Source organism: Limanda limanda, chromosome 10, assembly GCF_963576545.1.
Source record: "Limanda limanda chromosome 10, fLimLim1.1, whole genome shotgun sequence".
NCBI lineage: Eukaryota > Metazoa > Chordata > Actinopteri > Pleuronectiformes > Pleuronectidae > Limanda > Limanda limanda.
In genome coordinates, this window is record NC_083645.1 from 17759148 (window position 1) to 17778318 (window position 19171).

Below are 19171 nucleotides of genomic sequence, written 5' to 3' on the forward strand. Positions count from 1 at the left end.
TTTATTCTCTAATGTTTCTCTTTTTCTCTGTTGCAGGAGCTCCAGTAAGTACAAATTCATCTCATCCAGGTAGTATCACCATTATCCTGCCATTAGTGGACACAGAACAGTTACTGTCACTTTACCTTTGACATGAAGCATGCACACACACAAACACACACACACACACACACACACACTCACAAAGACACACACTGTATATCATCCCCTGCGGTGCGCTGGACAGATCGACAAACTACTGTTCAAGCCAGAAGTGATCTCTTTTCCCACAGCAGTAAAACACAGACACACCAAATGTCACAGACTCACTCACACATGTGCATTCACACAGCACGGCAATAAATGGACCACCTCGGGGAAGTGTGTGTGTTTGTGTGTGTTTCACGGTAATGGTTAGGGAGGTAAGGTATTAGCAGCAAGTTATTCTCCTCAGTGGGACTAAAACTTATACTGACACGCATTCAAATACAGACAGTTGTGGCCTTCAGGTTTGTAAGTTTACATTAATTTATGTAAATGTGAATTGCTGTGACCTGCCTGGGAAGAGTGATATCTGATCGTATGTTTGATTCTCAAAAATATTTGGCCACACATGGCTCAGATCAGATACACTGAGTCGGAAATTAAACACACCGGAACGCTTTTGCAGAAACAACCCGAAAAGGAACCCTTACCCTGTCGGCTGACATTTTTAAGATCCAGTGAATTGTTTTAGTGCAGGAAAGTGTCATTGCAGCTGTTTTACACTAAATATGCATGAAATAATATATAATCCTGCAGCATAAAGTATGGATGGGAACTTGTGGTAATGGTTATAAGTGTGTTGTGGATAGAAGCCGTCAGAAACAACCCAAGAACAATGTAAAATAAAATTTGAAAGCACAACATTCAGATAATGCTCATTTTTTTAATTAATAATGGCTCCAAATAATTATTTGCTTTAGAATTACAGCTTTTTTTAAAGGGAAACCATGATACCGATCATACTTATCATTTCCTATTAGATTAAAGTGTGTGTGAGGTCACATGATGACCTGGCGACTTGTTGTAAATGCAGCATTTGTGTGCATCTGTTGGTTTCTGTTCTAACCTTGTGCCAATGCTTCCTGCTTTAATCTCTAACCTCACCAGGGCAAGGCTGGACGGGATGGATACCCGGTAAATTTTGATTTGTTATTTATCCTGTCACTCTTCAGTTCACCCAATCATGGTCCTATTCTCACTTTATTTATATTTTTTTTCCTCTTGTTTATTCCGACTTCTCTCCCAGCTTCATCAGGCCTTTGTCTGCGTTTGCTTCTTCTCTACTCTTCTAAAAGAAATGACCTTTACTCCAATCACTGCCTGTTATCCTGCCTCTTCATCTCTTGTTCTTGGTCAGTGATGCATCCTGCCCCATTACTGACATATAGAGTCTCCAGAGTGGTAATATGAGAATAAAGGTTTATATTTCCCGTCGGTAGTTTGAAATATGACAACGCACTGACGCGAAGCAGAAAACGGTGAAATGAAACATATGGTGCACTTAAAAACTAGAAAACATGAAAAGCAATAAACATTCAGGTGCAACCCTGTCAAGATATAATCAGCGAGCGTAAACCACAAGGGTTTCAACCATGAACATGTGAAACATACGTCTACAACACACAAATCACAGTTTGAGGTAAATATGCCCGTTGAACTACCGAGTGCAAAGCAGATCCCTGACTCTCAGTGGCAGCCGTGTTATCCAGAGATTCAGCGGCCTCTAGTGGCCAGTTACATTTCTGACTCATGGCTCTGCTGCTCATTTTTTGCTTTCTCATCACCTGATACAACCTCGTCCACTTCAGGAGTTCAAACAGCTCGACGCGTCACGAACGAATAGTGGTGCACACACACCGCATGCAGCATCAGCGTGTGCAGGGTCTGCGAGACCCTCTGTCTAGCTTCGCCGTGATCCTGCTGTCTGGTTGCCATGGCAGCCTGATATAGTCGGCCGGTGTTGTGTCCATACGTGCGTTGTCTCGTTGTGACTTTTTCGGGGGGGAAGTGGAATCCCCATGGGGCTCTCATTCCCAGTCAGATTCCCAGTCTGCCTGGCACTGCACAGCCCTCCTGACGGGAAATGCCTGCTGCTAATTACACACAGGTGGAGCGAGCGCACACACACTCGCACAAACACACACACAAGTGTCTCTATATTTGTGTTTGTTTGCCAAGTTTTTTTGTCACTGCATTAATTCTTGGCCCATTTAAGTGCTGTTGCTTTAAACTGCTAGAAACATCTGTTTAGTGAAGTTATATAATTCTACGTCTTCGAAACAACCTAATCTAGATAATCCTTCCTCGTCCAGTTCCAATGAAATCAGTCTTTAGAGCTCAAGAAGTGCAGAGCAGAGACAATATTGCAACCGGAGCAGCTCTGCTTTGTGTAAGTGTTCAGTGCGGCCGGCAGCGCCCTGTTATAATGCGTATGTATGGGTACGTGGACTCGGAGAGCTGCATGTATGAAGTTACAGAGAAACAACAGCAGATTAATCACAGAGTGGATTGACACAGACGGCATTGGTTCATTTAGCAGCAAACAAGGTGATCAAGTTTGCAGCATTGCAGCCGAACAGAAGGGTCGTTCTCAGCAGTGCTCCACATGTGCAGTTGTGTGTGAACTCCTTCCAACCATCCATGGTGCATGTGCGTCTCCGTAACAAAGACCAGGACTGAGGATTGTGTGTGATAGGTTTTTGCACCAATAAGGTCTCTAGCATGGGGAACAGGGCATGTGCACATCAACACAAACGAGTCGAGTCAGTTTCCGGAGAGCCCTGTGGTAAAGGCTGTGTTGTGCCACTGACTCGTGCCAACAACATTTCTTTCTTTAAACAAACAGCAAGATTTCCTGCTCTCTCTCACCCTTATTATGTGTCTGTGATTTAAATAGACGTCAGACCTTTAACCCTCAACAGGCTCAAGTTTGAATTCTGTAACTGGATTCTGTAACTCATTAACACACAGCTCAACAAATATCAATTGTCATAAAAACTGTTTGTGTGTGCTAGGTTACCTCTGTAGGGCCTATGACAGCATAAACACTGATCTATTCAGGACCAGTGGACCTCGTGGGGACCAAAGCCTGCTCCTATCATCCTTTCTGAGCACAAACCTAACATTTTGGCCACTACACAATTGTGTGTGTGTGCGTGTGTGTGCGTGTGTGTGGGCACACATGTATTGCAGACACTAAGTTCATCAGAGTAATAGATGCAGCAACCACAGAAACATCAATAATATGCTAAAAAAGCGTTAATGAATGTGTGTGTGTGTGCTGATGTGTGTTTTCTCTCCTTGTGTAACCCCTGTCACTTCTTCCTCTCATAAATCACAGGCGAGGGGTTTCAGTTTCAGAAAAGAGCCTTCCCGCTGTCAAACAATCAGAGTCAGACACACTGACAGAGCAGTGCCGAGGGGTAAACACACTCCCACACACACCAGTTGGTCCTCATCCGTTTGTGTGATCACCAGCTTGCCCAGCCACTGGCCTGTTTACACGAGAGTGCCAGTCTGTGACAGACAGCGGACCTCGCTCAGCAGAAACAGGCCAAGCCCTCCATTGTTCAGCCTTCCAGGCTGCTGAGTGCAGATTAAAGCCAGACAGTCATCCAACAACATGTCAGTGATTTTCTGTCACAAAGTCTGGTATGCTTTATTCTGCTCCTTGGTTCTGGATGCAGCCATTTTTTTTTTTTTTTCGAACAGAAAGTCTTATGTATCACAAATTGTGCCCCTGTAGTCCTGACGTGGAGAAGAGCTCGGTCCCTGTGGCAACATGAGAAAATAAATAGAGAGGAGCAGGAAACTGAGACATATTTCAAATGAGCGTTTATGGATCACTGCAAGAGAGGAAACGATGATTTTAGAGGATGCATAAAATAGAAAGCGGAAAGAATCCTGTATATTGACATCACCTAATTACGCTCATTTAGCCTAATGTGTGAGACACGTTGCCATGTGTGCGTCTAGCTGAGACGTCTGTGCTGATGTGCAGACACTTTGCATCCTCAACAAGTACACCCAACAGGATAATTACCTGTTATCACCATAGGGAGTACATTTAAGACCCTCGCCCTTTTTTCATTGAGACAAACACACACACATGTGCAAGTGTCAGCAGGCACATACATAAACACAGACAGATACGTTTGCCCTCCTGCAGGCCAAGCTATTTTCCAGAAATGTGCCTAAAAGCCATGGGATTGCTGATTCATGTCTTTTAGTTGTTTTTATCTGCTGAGGGACAAGATGGCGGTGAAGAGTAAATACACATAAAAACCACACACACATAAAAAAAAGACATTATTTAGTTTTCCCTCACATTCACTTGGTGGTTTTCATGGTTATCTCAGGGCTATTTACTCAATTTTTCTTAACATGAATCTCCCCCAAAATGGTTTTCTCCTGCTCGATCCATTTCTGGTACGAGATGAGGAGATTTTCTGGGTCACTTCTGTTTTCTCCTGTACTGTCGGTTTGAGGAACAGAAAAGGTTCAGGTTAGAAATGTGGCTATACAGACAGAAAAGCACAGACTATAAAAGCCCACACATAAAACCCATATTTTATTTATATAAACCTTTATTCATATAAACCCTACTGACCCATTTGGCCCTGGGGTTCCATCCAAAGTTCTCCTGGGATCTCAGCTTCGTGGACGGCCATGTTGTTGATGTGTTGCTCCAGGTATATAGCCTATTTTATTCCCTATTGAATAGCAGTAGGTTACTCAGGTCATAGAAGTTATTTACTATATACTGCTTCATGCAAACTGTCAGCTGCTAAATACGTGATTTATGGTTTTATTGGTGAAAATAAACCTGCTCTCGCTGACCGACACACACATACACATCTTCTGAAAGCAACGCACACACTCACAAACACACACACACACAGCAGTGGTACCTTCAGATCACAGGCAACTCTGTGGCTTGTTAGCAGCCGTAAATCAGTCTTTTTTACTCCACCTCAGACTCTGCAGCAGCCGATGACCTCACCATGTACACCTCGCCTACTCATCCCGACGAGTCTTGAAGGAGCCGAGCTCTGATAAACGCTCCCAGATGCAGAGATATCACACATACACACACATACCCACACACACATTGGAGAGTTTACCAGTGCATACATCCAGAGACATGGCAGAGAAAACTCACAGGGACATCTGCAGGCTGATTCAAACCCTTGCATGCATGACAGGATCGACACAGTGTGCTGTGTTTAATAGAGCGATGAAGGGGTCTGTCTTGTATATGTCCAGAATCAAGTGAAAGAAAGACAGAGCATTACGCAGTTACTCTTTATACTCCTCTCAACCTCAGACAGTCGTGGTGAAATTATTACCGTCCGATTGGTCCCAGTCATTTGTTCCACTCCAGTCTCTGCCACCTACTGCTGGTTTCACAAGGGCCCTGAATCAAGAAGACATGAGGAGCCTCCGAGGCTTTTCTCTGTATTTTTTTTTTTATACAAAACTCGTTTAAAGAGACTGGCCACTTAAGTTTGTGATGGGAGTTTATAGCCATGCCGGCCCGTTATGGGCCTGAAGAGCCGCAGTAAAGATCACATGAGCACTTAATGAAAGCAGCGCCACATATCACTCCCTCCCCTCTTCCTCTTCTTCCTTTCATCCTCATGCGCCCGCCGTCCATCCATCAAGGAGGGCAGCGATGACACCGTGGTAGGTTTTCACAACAGGACTTCGGGCCAGATATAACCCATGGGCCTGGTAAAGCTGGTAGATGAAGAGAAGAGCCCACGTTGTGTAAGCAAAGCAAGACCAGAGAGGCAACTGAGAGTGATGGTTTCCAGTCCGAGGAGCCACCAGGACTGTGAAGGGCCCACAACTCGGGGGACCCTGTGAAAACTGTTAGCTTAACGCGGAGCACGGCCGTTAAGGAGGAAGTCAACATCGGCCTCTACCACATACATCACAATGAAGTGTTTTTGGAAGGATTTATTTTTAACGGCTCCTTCACGTTGAAGTCAACATCTAAAGGTCCGGGCCTTTGAACTGAGCATCGCTCTGCACAGGAAGTTCAACGACCACGCGACTGTTTTCATTGAGGTAAACACAGCGGACAAGTTAAACTGCTGTTGTCAGCCGTCGGGCGAGGTCGGATAAGGGAGATAATTAACTGCTGGTTGGATAATGTCACCGCCACAAAGATCGTGTGTCAGATTAATACAGCTGGAGCGAATCCACCCACAGCTCATCAAGAAAGACAGATAGACACCACACACTAAATCTCCAAATAATTACAAAGACACCCACCTGGAAACATCTGAGTATTATAACAGTTTAATGAGGCAGGATGGACTTTCTTCCCTTTTTCTACTTTTCATCTTCAACTCTAATCGGCTCAGCTGCTTCTTCTCTCTTAACAGACTCTTTTACTGCCTCCTCTTCCTAGATTTGTTTTATCAGAAACCTACTTAACCTAAGATCCTTTAACATTGTGTCCCGAGAGAAACATAATCCAGACTCAAGACATCGTGAATTACTAATAAATAACAGCTGCTTTGTGACATTTTGGAAGGAAATGATTAAAACCAGTCGAGTTCCAGTGTCTTAATAATTGTATTTATTCACATCTGAAACACGGTGACTTTCTTGCTGCGAGTTACATGAGAGTTAGATTCCTCATCTATTTCTTAGCAACAATATGAAAAAACAAAAGCTCTCTCTTTAATAATTCTGTGTTGATATTACTCATAAAACGTTATACGTTTGTCTTTTTTATAATTTCACCTTCTCCGCCTTTCGACAGGGTCCACTTGGCATGGATGGCAAACCAGTGAGTATTCCCATATTCCCTTGCACGCGTCTGAAAAACGTGCTTTACTTGAATTCATTTTTAATTTTGTTTTTTTTCCTCCTCACAGGGTTTACCAGGTCCTAAAGGAAGCCAGGTACCCTGTCACTACTTACACGTCTTGTTTTTGGTTTTCTAGCAACGCTGGAGCAAATCCTGCTCAGAGATTGTGTAACTGTGAATTGAGGGGTAGCGTATTTGGCCTTTAAGACAGGTGAAAGTTTGTTATATCTTGTCAATCATTTTTACTGCTCCGGCGGGAACATCTCAAGTGAGTGAAGCGTCCATGGAAGCCATCTTGTTTCTTGTTCCACCTCTTAACTCATCCCAGGGCTCAAGGCCACGGGGGAGTCATGGTTCAGCTGAGTCGAGGTCTGAAATCCCCTTCGCTCCTCACCTCGGAGTCCCATCCATCAAGCTTCCTCCCGAAACCCTGCCCAGCCACACCCAGGTGTAGCGTGGAGAGCAGACAGTAGAGCGAAGGGTTACACACAAGTGAGAAAAGAGTTTATAACCCTCAGCAGAGGCTCTTTAAAAAGTCGTTGTAGTAACCTTCACCCCCTCCTCCAGCCCGATGAGCGGGCGACTCGTCATCTGCTGAAATGTAAACCTCTGGCAGCATAATGAGAGCTGTTTGAATAGCTCCTCTCCAAACACCATTAGGCTGCTGTTTCCTGCTGAAGGAGAACTCAAGCTGGGTCGCTCCTTTCAGAGGATTCTCCCCATCACCAAGGGGCCGCAGTAAAACAACAGCAGGCGTGTTACAGACCTGAGGACGACAGTCGAGTGCTCACGGCGAGGGAGACGATAACAAGAGGAAAAGTGGAAAAAACAGTCAGACTGATTTGTCGGTAGATGACAGAGAGTGAGAAGACGAGAATGAAACAGTTTGAAGCAAGACTGAAGAGAAACTTAAGTTTAAACACAAGTTATGAATAAACTAAGAAAATAAGAGAAGCACTATTATACACGTTTTTGATTAAAATAAAAAAGAGCAAATACAAAACTTCTTGAGCATCTTGACCTTCTTTAGTGGATTAAAATAGCTGAAAAGTCAAGGAGATTATTCAGCTTTCTTTTGTTTGCACTGTTTCCATGGTCAACAATTAACTTTCAGGGTGAACAATCTATCAATTTGTAGCGATTGGAATTCTTTAATTACATTATACCTACTTCAACATGTTCTGAACTTAATTATATAATTATGATACGAATTCCATATTCTAGAAATACCAATCAAAAATCCCTGGATCTGCCCCTTTGTCTGGATCTGGGCCAATATGTCATATTTATTTTCCTCGCCCTTATCCGTCTCTTCCATGGAGCTGAAAAAGACACGAACAACCCGAACAAACACACAGGGGCGGACACTGATTTATATACAATAACATAACCATATGTATAATATGAGTTTGTGGCTTTTCACTAATTTTTGCATTTCACCAATATATCATGTGACCAGTCACATAATGAAACTTCAGCATTGTTCTCTTGGTACTGTTAGATTTCCGCTGCAGAGAAACGTCTGCTACACAGAGACGAGCAGAGAAGACGAGAGGAAAGGGGGAACGAATTAGAGGCTTCAAGGCAGATCCAGGGTCATATGTAGAGACAGGAACTGATTAAAATCAGGGAGAGGGGACGAGTGAGTGAACTGCTGTGAAAAAACAAACCGTTTAGAGAATAGAGACGTGAAGAAGTTTAATATAAAAGGAGACCATGGGCTGCAAGACGTGAGATCTGACCACTTGTCACTTTTGAAGGATCTGTGGCTGAGGACATAGTGGCAGGTTTTCCCATCGTCTTCTCTCTCACTGTCTCTCAGTCACAGAGGCCCATAGTCAGACTGCGGTTTGCGGTGCCGCCACATTTGGCGTTATTTTTCCACTTGTCAGCAGCGGACAGGCTGAGACGGGCTGACACAGAGACGGACGAGGGCACGGCTCAGCCAGACTGGCAGGAGGCAGCTCATCTGCTGGTGTCCAGAAGACTCTATCAGTACAAAGGGTGACCGCTGAAGTGTCTCACATATAAGCCAGTGCACAGACCTGTTTTGAGACCCCATGGTTTTAGTTAGTGTTCCCAGCATTCCACTTCTAAAACATCTTCAGAGTTCTCCTCAGAGAGAAACTGGAGGACAAAGAAAGGAACATTTGGCCCTTTTAGGAAAATAGTTTTCATATCTAAAAGTGAAATCTTAAAAGTAGTTTCCGCTCCAGCCATGTGCTCTCATTGTGAATCCTGCTCAGACCAAAGTGACTTCTGATTGAGCAGTCTAACTGGTGCGGCTGCATTGAGTGGTACCACTGCCTTTCCTCGCCGTTAGAACGCCCCCCCACTCGAGGCCAGCTGAAGATGTATTGCCCTGTGGTGTATGTTTCTCATGTGATAACTGATATATATCTTGACCAACTGCGTTTGATTTTCTCCCCCCTCCCACAGGGACCAGCCGGCCCCAAGGGAGAAAAGGTATGTTCATGGAAGACAGTTGTGTGTGTGTGTGTGTGTGTGTGTGTGTGTGTGTGTGAGTGTGTGTGTGTGTAGGGATGTGCTCTCACAGAAGGATCCAGACAGACACAAATACAAGCGCTCAAAATACACACGCAGGACCTCGCAGGTGTTCTCGCCATCGCCCTCCCACGTTCACCGTATTCACCGCCCCCCCGTCCAACCAGCCATAGATTACATGCAGTAATGTCGGAGCTCGTATGTCTCCGCACATTCTCACGTCAAGGCACTAAACAGGTTAACGGGCCTTTCCGCGGCGCTCGATGATAGCCAGATGTTTTCCCGCTCTGTGAACCTCCGTCCAGCCAAAAGATGTGAGTGTATCTAAAGGAGCTGCAGGAGCTCGGAGAGGAGTGCACACACTGATAAGTAACTTAATGTGTCTGCGTGCGTAAGTGTGCATTGTTTGCACTCGAGCGAGACTTGTCCCGATAAGCGCGACCACAACAGCAACACAACCGCAGCGAATGGTATCTGTCTCAGAGCGGGACTCCGGCTGATGAGCGGGGATTGCAAATGACGGACGATGCTGAGGTTTTGGAAAATTGGCCCTCTTCGTGTAATCATGCTTTGGTGCCATGATGAGAACACAAGCTCCAAATCCTCATCAGAGCCGCATCAGTCCCCAGCACGCGCGCTCCCACTCTCACTTAACCGATCACATCCCGTCAGATGATTTCCATTTGAGGCCTATCAAATGATTTGCACAGTAAATGTCAACATCCTGAGCTGGTACGGGCACGGATGACCTTTAAATTGCTCCTTCCTGTACAGAACAATTTGTTTTTAAGCCTACCTGACACGTTACTTCTACATTTACAGTCTTCTCTTGCATGACTGGTCCTGTGTGCATATACAGTGCTAATAACTGCTGACAATTGTTACTTTCCTGTTTTTCTCCCAGGGTGACCAGGGAGACATCGGGCCACGGGTAAGTCTCGTTTTTCTGTCTTTGCCTGAGAAAGATAAATAAGATTGTTTTGATTGTTGCATGTTCATTTTAGAAGGTAGTTTTTTGTTCTCTACAGCTGACGTGGATGAAGAGACGTTTCCTTTCAATGTTTTGATGTTGTTCCCCCAGCAAAGCTTGACAACTTGAAAATGAACTTTGATTCCAGCTCTCCCTCCGGTTTAACCCCCTTCCTCTTGTTTTGTCATTTTTCTGAATATGAAAATAATAGTGCAGCTACTAGTGGGTTTCCTTTTAAAAAACACTAGTGCCTGTTTGGAATGGGCTGGATTAAGCTTTGTTTCCTGCTGCAGGACTCAGTCCACAGGACCCCAAACAGACAGACACACAGAAAGACAGACAGAGATTTCTGGAATGATGACTTAGATTGATATCTCAATTTAGCCATTATTGACTAATACTATATAAAACACACCACTTTTATGTAGGTAGTTGGAGGATTATTGGTTTGTGATCTCCCGTCGTCTAAAACATGGCAAGTAAGCAAATGAGTGTGTCCATGACAGGCACCTCCTTTGTCAGCCTTATTATTATTTTATTAGACCGTGAAGGCCGGACGGAAATGAGACGGTCTGGTTCACAAAGGATTTCCTATTTGTGTCACCCAAATAACTAGCTCCTTAGCATCATCTTTAGCATGCACTGAATCCTGGGATAGGTTGGCCCGAGAAGGATCCATCTGTTGGATGCTTCGTTGAGAAGGGAAAGGAGGGAAGGAGGCATTTGTCGGCTCGATTTAAGGAGTGTTTGACATGGGACAGTCTCTCTGTGCCGCTATGACACGAGTTGTCCTCAGATGCAACCTTCGAAGGATGCAACCTCTGAATTGAGACGCAGCTAATGATATGGCAAACACCAATACAGTAGAATAAATACAGCACAATTGAAAGTACGTATATTATGTATCTGCGACAGATCAGTGTAAAAGCAAGGCACGTTTTTATATTTAGCACCATTCAAACACAAGGTAATTCAAAGGGCTTTGCAGGGAAATGTGGCAAAAAGCAACATTGACAAGATAATGTTCCGGACAATATAAACCGGGGCAAACTAAAATAAAAAAATATGAAGACATTAACATTGTGTTTAAAAGACAATAAAAACTAAAACAAGAAAACATTTCTATAACATTAGACAGCGATCCCATCTTTAATTGGTAAACTGCTTGTGTTTGAAGGCCCGTTTTGAACGAGCTGAAAGTTGTAACAGTCCTCAGTTCTTCAGGAAGCTGCTTGTTCTACAGTTGCTGAGCATATAAACTAAAGGCTGCTTGGTTTCAAAATGGGAACACTGAGTAAAACTGTCCCAGCTGACCCCAGGAGTCTGGATGCTTTGTAGCGTACAAGTAACTCTGAGTTCTATCGAGACCAGAGAACGTTTCGCGTTTTATAGACTGTAGGATCTTAAAGTCTGGTCTCTGACACACAGGAAGCCAGTGCAGTGGTTTAAGGACCCAATGTAATGTGCCCCACTTTCCTGTCGTAGTGAGGTCTCCGGCTGCAGACTTCAGGACGAGCTGCAGCTGTCTCTTAGATTTTTTTTTTGCGAAGATCTGTAAAGATACGGTTACAAGAGTCATTAATCCGCTGAAAACACACATGAACAAGTTTATAAGTCTTGATTAGACAGGAATTATTTCATTCATCAAGGCGGATCTTGTAATTTGAACAGCCAGAAAAGCATAGGGAGCGTATTCCAATTTCACAGAGAAAGGAGAAGGTCATGAGATTCAGAGACCGACCGTCACAAATTGTAAAACAAAGCCTGGGAAGACACTTTGGAGCATTTGTAATTCTGAAAAAACTTGGTGGAACAATGTGTAGAAGCAGGGAGATCAAAATGATAAAACATTGATCACAGTTGGGTTTTTTTTGCCATCTTTTAACAATTCAGAAGTATGGTGGGTTTATCCCGTGCACCCTCCCTCAGAAACAGCATCATCTCCTATGATGAGGTCCGTCTCCGAAGCCCGAGATGAGAAATCATCATGTTTCACTATGATGAAAATACTTAAACCTCACCATCAAAACTCAATGGTTGAGGCAGTGCCAATATCTGCCAGCTCCTCTCCACCAGTGTTTCTTTTAAACATCACAGCAGAACTTCGCTCTGCATCTGGTCCATGTTCTTTCTCCATGTTGTTTTTTTATGTGATATCATTCCAGCCACCATGAGATCTATGTAATTATCTGCCGCTTCATTCACTGTGGTTTGAAAAAAATGCCCCTGTTCTTTACATGGTGGACGGCTCAGATTCTTTGAAGGAGTCACGTTCCCCAGTAAATCCTGAATGTTTCTGTCGGTTTGTTATGTTTAGGATAATATATCAGGTCTGGTCATGTTATTTTCACAGTATATGTGAATTTTCTCTATATAATTATATTTTAGAGACCCTGTATTAACCAGATAAGTACAAATACAATTAAATCAATTAAATTATTCAGTTAGAAATGAATCATTGCATCTCTACATGAATAGTTGTAGATTCACTATAGATGTGATTTTGCGTTGCTCGGAATTGTAACGATATGTATGATGCACATCTAGATGTGTTCACTGGTCCAGGTCCAGACCAGCCACCCCCCCAACATCCCTCAAAGGATCAGCAGTGTAGCGGATGGATTAATGGATGGGAAGATAGATTTTTGTCCGAGCAAGGCTGCTTATAATCTGTCTCATAATCATCTTTTTAAATTGACAAAATGACTAATTTGTAATACACAAATAGTAAGTGAGTTTTGGATGGTAATTTTGATTTAGCTTTCCTTTAATGTTCAAACCCCCAACTGTCAAACAGTTTCAAAATACTAACACATTCCACATTTATTAAAACTACAGACGTACACTCCTTCTGTAGCCACTTAATTCTCTTATTCTTTAGCGAGTATCCAACAAAAGACAAGATTTAGTATAATAATTAGAAGTAGATGTGTTGTTATAGATCTTCTGAGAGGCTGACATAAACAGAGTGTGTAAATGTATCGGAATGAGGGGCTATTGTTTTACAGCGGAGCATACATGGGGAGTAAATCTGACAGGGCTCCCCAGCAGAACTTTATTAATGGTGCGGTTCACAAACATTAAAGGGAATTCCTGATTCCCATCAAGGCCTGAGCCAGATTATTTCTCTGCCTCAATTTTTATAGATTTCGAGAATTAAATCCTTTTGGCTTTCTGCATTACATAGTTCCTCCAAATGGTAAATATTGTACTTGGTCGAGGCCTCCGCAGCTTTGATCCCTTTGAGGTCTGAAGCCCAAACTTTGTTCAAGTGTTAAGAAAAACTCTGTGTTTCACTTAGAGACACAGATTTGGTTCAAAACCAACTTTGCAGCTCCTAAAACTACTGTTGACGTGAATAACGTTCAGGGTAAATAATATTTTAAGCAAATTAAAAACTTCTGGTCTCTGAGTATGAAATGAACAGCTCAAGGTCCACTGAGGTTGAGCAGAGGGAAACTGGTGCAGGGGGGGTTGGAGGTATCGTCCCTTTAAGCTCAGTCATCACCTTGCCTTGAACATCGTACGCTGTTTCACCTCTGAACTCCACAAGAACATGACGGAATACATGTGAAAACAGGAAGTGGCCATGAATCTCTGTCAACCTGTGACTTCCTGTCAATCCATCATCTCCAGGACCTTTGTCTGGCTGAGTCATGGTTTCAGAGCAGATTGGACAACAGAGGCATTAAAACACAATCAGATGTTATGGCACCACCAACAACATGAGACAAAAACTCATGTGTAGTGTTATACCTTTATCTCAAGCAACTTTGATTACAAGCCATAAAGCTGGCAGCCATTTTCCCCCAACCTCCGTACTGTCTAATCCATACGGAGGAGACTGTGTGTTTAGGTTTGCCTGGAAGCTGTGGTGAAAGCCAAGTCATGATGGGAGTTTCATCCCAAGCCAAGTCTCCCTTTGCCCCCCCGAGAGCAGCTGCAAGTAGACCATGGTTAGACAGGGCTCCGAGGTTGAATGGCTGTTTGTCTTAGTATCAGCCTAAAGTCTGATGAGTACGAGGTAAAGCGGAAGCCCACAGTGAAGCGGCCTATTCTCCTTCGACATGTTTAAGGAGCATATGTGTATGTGGTCTCCATTGTGCAAACAGTGCGAATGAGTGACTGTGACAGTAGGTAGAGAGGAGTGTATAGGCAAGAAGAGGAGGAGGAGAAGAGACGGAGGAGGCATTTGCGGCGTCGGAAAAACCCTCAGCTATCCAGATTTCACCACAGCCTGTTAACGGAAACCAGCGTCTCTTCTTCATTCCGTCCCTACTGGGTCAAATCCCCCCCCCACACACACACACACACCCACACACCCATGCCTCCTCTTCAGATCTTCTCTCCATCCTGTCTCTCCATCTCCATCCTTCCATGTGTTTTCGGAGGGAAGTCAACCAGAGAGGCAGCCCAGCGCTCCGAGCTCTCTGGTGGCAAACAAACTCTGCTCCTTTCAGCTTGAGAGACTAACATCACACCCGCTGTCAGTCGGCTGGAAAGAGCCGAGCCATTCGGTCGCAAAGGGAAGGGAGGGAAGACGGGAAGACATAAGAATGAACACACACACAGAATACAAAGGGGGTCTCACTTTTTAGTTTTTTTATAAACTTGTGTCTCATTGTATGCAGATGATGTGTCTTTGTTCTGTACATTTATTCTGCAGAATTTATAAAAGCCTTTTTCCAATATTAAGCTGCCTTCAGGCATGCACTGATCTCCACTGATCCTACGGACTCTCTCCACAGGGGCTGTATGTGTGAACGCAAATGTCCGAGTAAGAGCCTGCAGACTTTTTCCATCTGGCCCCCTTAAGTCGGCAGAGGAGCACATATGAGAGAACACAGCAAGAGATCCTCCGCAGGATTCACTGCGAGCAAGTGGGCGTGTAGCGTGCTATTTCTAACACGCAACAGAAAAATACAAAATGAAAACATATATCTTAGGATGAAAAAGCGGTGCCATACATGAAGAAGACACCAACGAAGACGTCAAGAGTGTGATCTCTGCAGCGGAGTTAATACGTTACATCGATACATCGTGCCTCCGCCTGCTGCACCTCAACCCCTCATCTGAATCCCGATTTGTTGCAATTGTGAATGCGTCTGAGCGGAGAATCTCCTGATGAGTTGTGCATGCCTTTGAGGAAACCCCGGGAGAAAGTCCAGACCCAATTCTCCAGAGTTCCTCCAAAGGTTGTTTCTGAAAACAGCTCTGGTTTGATAAGTTGTTGACATGTCCCTTTGTCATTCCTCTTTCCAGGGCCCCCCTAACTATGGCACATACGCAGGTCTGCACAGTAATCAGATTCTCACCGTCAAGGTTTGTCCCTTCCAGCAAACGTCCCCTTATCCTCCCAGCAGCCACCGCTCTCTGTCAGGCTGCTGAACTGTCGCTTTATCCCTTCAGACCGAGGAGCAAAACCTTTCTTCTCACGTTTCTTCTTTTGGCTTACAACTTCTGGGGCTGCTAAACACTCTTCTGTTTTTTCCCACAGAACTTGTTGTTGTTTCCCTTCCCTCTGGACTCTCTCAGTTAAAACTTGCCTTCAGATTTTCTTATTAATTTATGTCCTTCTCCTTTCTCTTTTTATTTCCACCCTTTCTTTCTGCCCGTGCGCTTTCCCTCTACTCTGTCTTTCTCTTCATCTTTATTGCTCCATCCTCAGATGGCCTTTCCCCGCTATGACCACGGCTTTCTCTCTGGAGAGCAGTCCGGCAGCTTTCAGAGACGTTTCCTGAAGGTAGACCACCACTAAGGCATGTGTGCGTTTTTTCTAACACTTTAATAAACCTTTCTCGCTCAGCCGTGCATCCCTTCCCTTCCTCACTCCCTTTCACCTTTCTCAGTCAAACCACATTTGACCTTTGTTTCTTAATTTTCCTGTGTGTGCCTGCTTTCTTAACTGTATGAACACATGTGGTGAGGTCAAACTGTTTGTACAGAAGGTGTAGAGCAGGAAAACATCTTGGATGATGAGCCACACACGTCTCAGACAGACTCAAAGTGTGCTTCTTATTAGAGGGAGAATAGAAGACAGTTTGTGCGTGACATTTTGGTCGAGGCCGGACCTCACAATGTAATTATCTGTTAGGAAATCATGTGTCGGTCTGCTGTAAGTGCTTAACACCATTTTCATGAGAGTGCTTGCATTTCAATGTTCTCTGCAGTAAAACAAACCATAATGCTCCACATGTCAGTCAGAGATGAGTGGGTGCAGAGAGAGTATCCTCATGTGACTGTAACACTGGTCCTCCGTCTTCTTCAGTGGTGAGAAAGATTTTGAGGCACTGATGGTTTCTGTTTGGTATAAACACGAGGGTGGAAGTCATCAGAAAGTGACGTGTCCCCAATGACATGTAAACTCAATGATAAATGGTTCTTTAATATGAGGAACAGTTCAGTTTCTGTTTTATGAAGTGTTTCTCTGTTCATTTCTAAAAGTTAACAGGTCTAAGTTGTATTTAAGAGATTTACGGCTGTTTTCTGGCCTGATGAAGTTTTTCGGTTCACTTTCACCTTTAGCATCTCTCCTTTGTCATTATTGGCTTCAGCAGTTTTTATTGAAAAGCCTCAAAAGTAATCCTGTTGACTCACTACTGTTACTTACAAGCTCCTGAACAATTAGCTGGTAAAGAGCATTTATTTCCCTCAGGAGTTAGTTGAGACCGTAGATGATATGTAAAGATGGACGACAAGACTTTTCCCTAAAGTGAAGCCAAAGTGTCTTGATCGCCGCCTGGTGGCTGGCCTCAGTTTAAGATGTAAATCCTGCCTCCTCCACGTTAATGGTCTTGATACGGAGCAAACCAACAAGTCAATGAAAATACATTTTTCTGTCCATTCAGGAAGTTCATATCACACTGATGTTGGTTAATTATTATATCAGTGTTGTGTTTACAGCTAGTTTATGCTGCCACCAAGTGGTCGAAAAATCCATTACTACTGACATAAGGAATATGTCTTCTATATTTGCTGTATCTCAAACTGAAGAAGCTGTTAACTAAATAATCTTAGGATCTCCTTGATGATTGCAATGACTCTGAGAAGCTACAAGATTTTTCACCCATTGCATGACGGTCAGAGTTTCTGCCGATTTCTCTACATGTGATGATAGAGATAAACATGTACTGCAGGCAAGAAAACACTAATAACTGATAGAAGTCTTTTTCCTTGTTTTTTTCAACTACTTATTTTTAGTTGTGTTTTGTTTTATTTTTCATCAGGGTGACCAGGGCCAGGCAGGAGCTGCCGGTCCTCCTGGTCCCCCGGGTCCTCCAGGTCCCAGAGGCCCCCCAGGGAACACAGGCAAAGACGGCCCCCGTGGCCCTGCTGGAGAACCGGTAAGAGTTTCTCCTCATGTATCAAAGTGCCAAATATACTCTCAAAACTATACAAAACAATGCACCCACACACACACATTTCACTCAGTTGCAGTTATTCTCCTCCTTCATCACTGACCCCCCTTCCCTCAGCCTCTAACTAAGGTTTCACCACAAAGAATGCAGTCACTTAAAACACCTCAGTCATCAGGGGCTGTGTTGCTCCAAATGTGTTGACCTGGTACAGTTCAACCGCAGGGTGGGACATATCGCAAATTGTGTTACTGTGTGTGTATATGCTGTGTGTGCACTTGCATTTATACACATGTATTAAAGGGGAACAGGGTCCATGCCGTAAATCGCAGTGAACCCATATTCTCATTTTTCCGGGATTGCTAGTGTGCTGTGGTTTACCTAAAAACTCCCAGAATAGCCACTTTACTCCTGCCCTCATCTGTTTTGTGTAAGACAGCGGCCACAAAGTTCTCCAACACGCCCCCATTCTCCCACTCTCCCACCAGGACTGTGTCGCTGTGGACCCCTGAAAACAGATATGGCACTGTGGCGAGTTCATGGGCAGCTTGCCTGCCTCACCGAACAATAGCTGTGTCCTTGCCTGAGGCAGTTTATCTTTCTCAAAATTAAGTTTTCTTCCCAGAGGTTAGTTCATATGCAATCTCAGCTTTAAGCTGTGGTTCTGATATGGAGGAGAGGGAAGGAGACTATGAAGGTCATTTCTGTTTATCCATGGGAAGGAATGAATGTTCTTACCCCCAACTGTCACAGGACAGCAAAGAGATTCAAGTGAAAAATGTTGGTTTTAGCGTGGGTGAGTTATGAACTTAGAGCTGAAAAGGGAGAAAGCCAGCGCAGCTCAGAAAATTACTAAAAGCAGAAGAAGAAAAAGGGGGGGGCGGGCAGTTCTGTGACCTCGTCAATTTCAAATGTGTTCTCCAAGTTGATTAAAGGCATTGCAAAACCCCAAACAGCTAAACAAGCCAGTGTGGTGCTAAGAGCTGCTCCATGTTGTGGGCAGATGTCTTAATGGAGGAAAGGCTGAGCAGCAGAAACTGAGCAATCCTTCCAGTATGAACGTCCGTGAACGCTTATCATTTATGTCAGTGAAGTGGAGACAAGTAAAAGAATGGTGGATAATTTCCCTCTGATGTGTGGCTTCATGAAACTGCTTTGGTGAATGTTTGATATTTTGGAAAATGTATCTGACATGTGAACACAGATGGGTCACAAATGAAAGAGAAATTCTATTGTTGAGCTTGTGAAATCTACTCAAGGATTGAGCACCATTCTTCCTTCAGACCTTTCCTCAGTTGGTGTTTTGATGATGTTGAGAAAAGTGCTATCCAGTCCATGCATCAAATATATTGACTCTTTAGGGGGTAATGGGTCGTTTTATGTACAGATCTAAATGAACATTGATGGGTGTGATCTTTTTGTCCGATGGCAGATGTTGTCTAAACACAATTAACGTTTGCTCAGGCTGTTGTCGCATCGAATGAACACGTGCAT

The 19171-nt window shown here is 43.9% G+C and overlaps 1 protein-coding gene across 1 annotated transcript in view; it reads left to right on the forward strand.

Moving 5' to 3' along the window:
• Positions 1-19171, forward strand: part of col23a1a (collagen type XXIII alpha 1 chain a) — a 117586-nt gene that overhangs the window by 90029 nt on the left and 8386 nt on the right. Inside the window, 7 exon segments of the mRNA XM_061080292.1 lie at positions 1132-1158; positions 6800-6826; positions 6915-6941; positions 9287-9313; positions 10257-10283; positions 15991-16065; positions 17549-17665. Of these exon segments, the coding sequence (XP_060936275.1) occupies positions 1132-1158; positions 6800-6826; positions 6915-6941; positions 9287-9313; positions 10257-10283; positions 15991-16065; positions 17549-17665 (327 nt within the window).